This window comes from Anoplopoma fimbria, chromosome 22 (assembly GCF_027596085.1).
Source record: "Anoplopoma fimbria isolate UVic2021 breed Golden Eagle Sablefish chromosome 22, Afim_UVic_2022, whole genome shotgun sequence".
Taxonomy (NCBI): Eukaryota; Metazoa; Chordata; class Actinopteri; order Perciformes; family Anoplopomatidae; genus Anoplopoma; species Anoplopoma fimbria.
In genome coordinates this window covers 9958692-9965933 of record NC_072470.1, presented here as the reverse complement: position 1 = coordinate 9965933, position 7242 = coordinate 9958692, and the positions used below count along the sequence as shown (strand labels likewise).

At 43.5% G+C, this 7242-nt stretch overlaps 1 protein-coding gene across 1 annotated transcript; it reads left to right on the top strand.

Annotated features, from left to right (window-relative positions):
- Positions 1 to 420: 420 nt before the first annotated feature.
- On the top strand, positions 421 to 5389 carry spry2 (sprouty RTK signaling antagonist 2). Its single transcript, XM_054624019.1, has 2 exons — positions 421 to 751; positions 3297 to 5389. Exon 2 carries the CDS (start codon positions 3345 to 3347, stop codon positions 4383 to 4385), a length of 1041 nt encoding a protein of 346 aa, XP_054479994.1. The 5' UTR covers positions 421 to 751; positions 3297 to 3344; the 3' UTR covers positions 4386 to 5389.
- Positions 5390 to 7242: the final 1853 nt, after the last annotated feature.

Here is a 7242-nt window from a genome sequence, read left to right as displayed (position 1 = left end):
CATTTCAAAAATCTGATTGTAGATTGTAGATTATAATTTGCAGCCAACGTAAAACTTTCCCAAAACTACCCTACTATGATGAACTACTTTAACAAATCCACCTTCAGGTTAGTGACAAGTGCTGCTTCAACAATGGGTCACCGCCGGTCAGAAGCCCCGGCCTTCAGGAGGGCGGCCCTCACGCTTCCACATCGGTGGAGCAGCAGCGTTTGGCCCCCGCAGTATAATTGATAAGACTGGGTGTGAATGGCTGCTCTCTGGCAGCCAATGGCTGAGCACCGGATGCGAGATATCCGCTGCAACAACAAGCGCTCTGTTCCCCCTTCAGCTTGACGCCATTTACAGCCCAAATCCCGACCTCCCCTCCGGAAAGAGCAAAAAAAAAAAAAAAAAAAAAAAACATTCACACACGAGAAAAAGTACTCACAAACCCTCACAGCGCTGCGGATAAAACACACGGGATTTGTCTCTCCCTTCTCTCTGTTCTTCTTCTTCTTCTTCTTCCTCCTCCTCTTCTGCTCCGCGGCGGTGCTCGTGCGAAGTGTTCGCCTCTTTTAATGCCTCGTGCTCTCGCGCAAAACATGGGATTTACGTCGTAGCGCCGCCGTTAACGAGAATGCGCTCCGGCTGGAAACTTTCTCAATGGATTTTACCGACGGCTCTCCAGACTGACTTACTCACCCATGGAATAAACTCTCCCGCAAATTGGATTTATTTCACCTGAACGGGGGGCTAAAGTGTCGAAAGCACGGTAAGTCCATCCTTTTGTAATATGCAACCTGTGAAACAATACCAATGTGTTGGCTGAAGTTATGTCAGAGACGTGCTCAAAGTTCTGGACGGAGCGGCTCCCCTTTAGGTTACTGTGTGTTAACGTTACATATAGCCCAGTGTTGTGCTTTTAACAGAAAGCTGTCTTTTGGTTTCTTGTCCCTGTCGGGTTTATTTAAAACTCTTAGTAATGACTTTACTAATGTCTTATTGTCCATCTCCCTGCTGACGTTCGCTTTTCTAGGAAATAGTCGTGTCCAAAGTTGGCACATGTGTTTGCTCTTATGTGCATTCATGCACCCCTTTTCTTCCCTCCCATGCAAACAACATGTACTATTCTTGCAATACTAATCTGCTGCACACAGTTGAAAACACTGCTTTATCAGATTTTTTTTTTCAGAAACAATATGACTCACTAGATTTCTAAATTGAACCCCAAGACACTGAGCCTTGTCTTGGCTTAACATTTCATATCCTTAACTTGTCATCTTTAAGAGCAGATGCCACCAGTTTGCTCCAGTTCACTTCCGTCAGCCCCCACGCTTCACCCACCCACTGCGGCCAACATGGCTGGCACACAGGCCCCTGTGAGTTGATGAAGGGGCCCCACGTCCCACCCACTGACAGGTTAACATTTGAGTGTGCCTGCATTTGGAGCCATAAGGCTCATAAATCCTAAAGAACCCTGATGGGTGCTCACAGGGAGCAGTGCTCCACTCCCACCCCACCACCACCACCCTCGAGCATCACTCACACTTTACATGGACTCTTTCATGCCCCCCACCTTTTTTTTTTTTTTTTTTTTTTTGTTTCATCTTGTCACTCATCTTCTTTTCAAGAGTGTCCCAATGTAAAATGCGTTAGAATGGGGAAGGTTGCTGCAGGCCATTTGTCATGCAACAAACAAAAGCCCTTCCTGTATTGTCATTGAAAGGGGGGGGGGGACCTCACAACCCCAAAGATGCCATTTGAAAGCTAATTAGCACAAGGAAGGAGAATTAAGGCCACCACTGTCAGTTTCTTTACTTTGGTGTGATATGTTGGTGAAAACAAGACTGTGCATTTGAATATGTTAGCATATTGCCCTGTCACTCTGCATTTGTCTAATACTCACCCTCTCAATAGGATGAGGGGGTGAGATTATAACTGATCTGGGGCTGTGAGCGCCAATAGACTAGAAATCTGGGTTTTAGTTCAAGCTTAGAAATGTAAGAAAAAGTACAGAGGGCTTTCCAAAATTGCTATTTAGTTTCTTTGTTCTGCTTTACCCTCACTCTTACACATAGCGTTAACGTTTCATGTGTCGGTGCTTACCGCTTGGCCTATATCTGTCTTCAGTAAAGTACCCTACTTCCCTCAGTCCTCAACAGAAAATGCTGATCTTTGACCATCATTTATAATCTATTTAAATACAGATATAGTAATGTAGAAAATTGTAAATACACATTTGCTATCGTTTGACAATTTGTTATAACATTTGGAGTATAAGCACATGTGCCCCAATGATTCATTTGTCATGTTTTGTCTAAATAGTATTTGTTTTTGGACCGTTGGGCAATTTACGATCATTTATGACAAAGAAACCATCAAAATCTCACATTTGATAAGCCATCAAAAGTGTGACGCTGTGGCTTTAAAAATGATCAAAATGATAATTTGATTATCTAAAGTTTAGATTTTTTAATTAATTAATCAACTTATCATTGCAGCTCTTAGCTCTCAGCTAATATTCTTCATTGACTGTATGGTCCATAAGAATTGCAGAAAGTCATAAAATAATGTACTTCACAATGTCCCAAAGCCCAAGATGACATATTCCATCGATCAACAGCCAAACCTTAAGATATTCATTTTTATATTTATTCTAGTTTAACTAGTTAGTTATTTAATGATCTAAATAGTAAACACGTTAATTTTCTTTTCCTTATGTAGAAAGTATTTTGGTTCTTTTTAAGCCTTTGTAGCAGACAGTGGAGAGATGACAGGAAATGAGGGACAGAGATGCAACAAAGGCCGAACTCGAACCGGGGACGTTTCAATTCATGGTTGATGTCTTTAGCTACAGGAGTTCCCAGCAGATAAACCTTCGGTCAACTGACATGTTGATCATTTTCTCTGGAAGGTCATCACCAGTCAATTCTGTCCCTCATTTCCCGAGCCGATTTATTTTTCTCGGTTAGGTTAGTCATTGTCGTGTCATGGGTGTGGTGAAACGGGAAGTTTGTGCAAAGCATTGACAGGGAAGAATCTAAACCCAGTAAAGATATCGGTTTGTAATGCCTGGTTTTAAGTGAAGAAACGTTTATCATCTATGCTTTTTTTGTCAGTTGCCAAGGACATAACTGTTGTTCCATAGACCCACTCTTACGTCATCTATCAAACACGTCTCTCTCCCCAACACAGTCTTGTCTGTGTTAGGCCTTATTTCCATAGCGGTGCTTGTACAGATAACAGTTATGATTTGCATGGAATCATTTGCATGGTTTTGCCAGAGACAGATATAAACTTGTCTGTTTCTGTTACAGGACTTCAGATGTGTCCCATGCCAGCCAGAGTGACCCTTCAGTCCCGAGATGGATTCCACAAGTCAGAACGACAGCGACGGGGGAGGAGGACACCACGGGCGGTCGCCGCCATCGGCCGGCTCGCCGGTCATGCCGCATGACGAAGGGAGACCGCAACAACGGCCTATGCAAACTTTAGATGGTCTGCCAGATCCTGGGTTGACCAACAGGCAGCTGGCCCATACTCCGGCTGTGCTATCTCTGGATCAGATCAGGATAAGTAGGAGTAGCAATGAGTACACAGAAGGACCTACAGTCGCCCAAAGGTCTCCAGCCGCTCCGCATAGGCAACAGAAGAGTGACTTGGCTTCGTCACCAAGTTCTAGGACCAGTGGGCAGCAGGAGACTCCGGAAGAGGGGCCCAATAATCTCCGTAACCTGAATTCATTGACTCAATATGGAAACACAGATAACTCCATTTCCTCCAGGGAGGGCGTGCTGCGGTCCTCCAGCGCAGAGGACTCCCTGAGCAGCATCAGGACCAGCGTGGGGAGCACTTCTTCAGGCCAGAGGCTCCTCAGCAGCCCGGCAGGGAGCAACCAGATAATCAGAACCCAGCCCAAACGCGCAGAGCTCAATTCAGAAGAGCTGAAGCCCCTGAACCATGAGTCCAGGGTCATACTGGCCGTGCCCGGCAGCGGAAGCAATAAAAATCAAGGCATACACACCACCAAGTGCGAGGACTGCGGTCGATGCTGCTGCCAGGAGTGTAGTCGCCTGCGGAAGCTCCCTGCCTGCTGGATGTGCGGCCGTCGGTGCATGTGCTCGGTGCAGATCGCGGTGGAGTACGGGACCTGCGTTTGCTGCGTCAAGGGGCTCTTCTACCACTGCTCCAGCGACGACGAGGACACGTGCGCCGACAAGCCCTTCTCGTGCACGCAGTCGCACTGCTGCGTCCGCTGGACCACCGTGTCGCTCCTCTCCCTGCTCTTCCCCTGTCTCCTGTGCTACCTCCCGGCTAAAGGATGTGTCGCCGTGTGCCAGAGCTGCTATGGCCGAGTCGCGCGACCCGGCTGTCGGTGCAAGAACACAAACCGGATCCAGTGTTAGGATGACGGCAAGCCGACGTAGACGAGATGGTGGTGTATGTTGAAATGCAGAAGGACAGAAAGATGTTGACTGAACTGATAGACGGCCCTGTAGTTCTGTAGTTGAAAGGTTTGATTAGAGAGCTAATGATGCTTGAGTTGTTGCGTTTTCCGTGTAGATCTTCATGCCTTACAGATCTGGGCAGAGACATGGTCACAGTTTGCCTTCAGTTGCCAACTTTCAAGGCTGGTTGACAAAAGTATGACTACAAAAGGAGGTGCAGTCACTCACCCGAGCATTAAGAGTTTCAATTGAAAGGTAAACCAAAATAAGCGCTTCACGTGATGCAAGGTATGAAGACATATTCAACTACTGTTTTGTCCTGAAAAATAATTTCTTCACTCAAGTGCCCAGATATCGTGTTGTTGCTATGAGAGTCCAAATGGATAGCCTTTTTTTTGTAACATTTAATACAACTTATATGCTAAGAAGAGACTCCTATTACTAACTATATGTAAAGTAGTAAATGCAAAGGGTATGTACATTAGAAAATGAGTTTGACAGATGTTTTATTTTTGTACATATAATAATACTTCAACTGTGAAAAGTTTTCTGCCATACCAGAGGCACCTTGATGAATCCACATTTATATGAATCAGTCGACTTCATTCATACAATGTTTGTACATTCACTGGAATGTATATCAATCATTTAATGTAATTTACAAAGGAAAAAATCTTATCCCTTCTACTTGTAAATTGTACAGTGACCATATATGAAAAATTTATTTTCTAATTCCAACATTGCTTAGTGTAAAGTTAAAAAAAAAAATCTATATTTATTTGAAGGTTTATTATTTTATAATGAAAAATATTTATTTTGAGAAAGCATTGTTCATGTGTCACCTTGTACGGAGCTACTCTGTAGTCGCTGCAGATTTTGAGGTGACCGGTAGGAGTGTCAAAGCTGGATGAATAGTTCACTATGAATTAGAAAACAAATATATTAACGTTTGAAATTAAACAACCTTGAAGTCTGATGGAGTCATTTTCCCTGTTTTTATTTCTGCATTGTCTCTTTATTGCATGTTCTTTAAGTCATATTCTTTGGAAAAAAGATTGATATGACATAGACATATCTATAATGTATTTTTGCACCACTCCGAACATATGTCAGTGCCAGTTTTGTCTTGATGCTTTCCCAGACGTAAGCACAGTTTTCAACATTTCTTTTAATTGAACCTCGGCACGAACTTTTCGCGTAGAGCTATCATCAGGCCCGCTCTGCAACACAATCCCTCCACCATGTTTACGGAGATCAAACAAGGATGCATTAATGCTCACCTTGGGCCCTCCTTAAGAAAAAAAAACCATCTGGCTCTGGTAAAGCCATGTGTATAGGAATGTGCTCATCTGCAACATATGTTTGCATGCACTCCAGAAAATTCCTTTTGTAAATGATTAAAATTAGCTTTATCTCTTCTTTTTTTTTTTGTCTTGTAAATCCAGCACCCCACCTATTTTTTTTTTTTTTTTTTATTTCGCAAATATGCATTCATGTAAACTTACTGATACACTCTGTCCTGGCTTCAAGTTCATTTCATACACGTTCCTCGGTATCCTGCTGATACTAAGCCCTGTTTTTTTCCTACTTTTTTTCGTTATCAAAGGTTTGTTCAGGAATTCCTTGGTCTTGAATGTCCCTGCAGGCGAAACATAAGCCTGAAACATAAGCCCCTGACACTTGTTGACAGCATACGGACGTGTTTGCGGCGCGGTATGCATTCAGAGCCGTGATGGACGCGCCGAGGCCCAACCTGCGCTCACTTGTTTGTTATTCATCCCCAGCCTTTGACTGACGGGGAGGGGGGGTCGCTTTACATAATTATCAACTTTCACCATTTTTTTTTTTGCAGTGTCTGGGAGGAGGATGTGGAAATATAACGGGCAGAATCCCATTAGGGACAGAAAAGGGGAGAGTTGATCTCATGTTTTTATATATTTTTTATTTTTATATATATATATCTCTCCAGTCGCAGGCCTCCTCTCTCCCCTCCATTGTCTCAGCTGTGAATGAAGAGGGAAGGGGCGGGCGTGGAGGAGGTGGTGTGGGGGGTTGTTAGGAAGAGGGACCCCAAAGGGTTAAAAGCATCACTTTGAATGACAAAGACCTAACAGTTTACCCCCGTATTCAGCCCGGCATGCATTCATCCTGTTTTCAATAGTCGGGGGGTCATTTTGGCTCCCCAACGCTCCTCTCAGCTACCTGCTCCTACTTGGTATTCCCATAGGGAGATGGTTGTCTTGTTGGGGGTGATGGGGTGGGGAGAGGGCAATCAGTTGGATGCGTTGAAAAAAAATTAGCTCTAAGGACATGCAGTATATTTTCTAAAATACATTTTATTCACAAAAAACACGTCTCCACACATTGATCCCATTTTTTGGAGCAGCGTTTTCCTCTTTATGCTACAAGTGTGGTCTCTTTTGAAGTCTGCATATCAGCTTAGTGAAAAATGCTCATTGGCAAAGTCCTTCTCCTAAAACATGAAAACTTAAGTAGGAATTCCTCGGGTCATTTCAGTTCCTCCGTGCTTGTTTTGAATCTGAGAGAGATTATTGGCAAAAAATCTGTGTTTCTCTTTCAGGAAAAAGCTGATATTCACTTTACATTCAAAAGAAAAATGGCTTCTTGGACTGATCTTAAATCAGCAATATGTTTATTATAAATAACTTTGATAATCTACCAGAAATACAAGGCATGCACAGACCTATTGGACCAATAAACTGACCCAAAAATATGTGAGAATTAGTGCAGGAAAGGACATAAACAAGATACATTGAGACAGACTGTTTACCCGCACCGGCAGTCCCAGTGATTT

Excerpts from the sequence above, each read along its gene's own strand:
- spry2 (XM_054624019.1), top strand. The coding sequence starts at position 3,345 with ATGGATTCCACAAGTCAGAACGACAGCGACGGGGGAGGAGGACACCAC.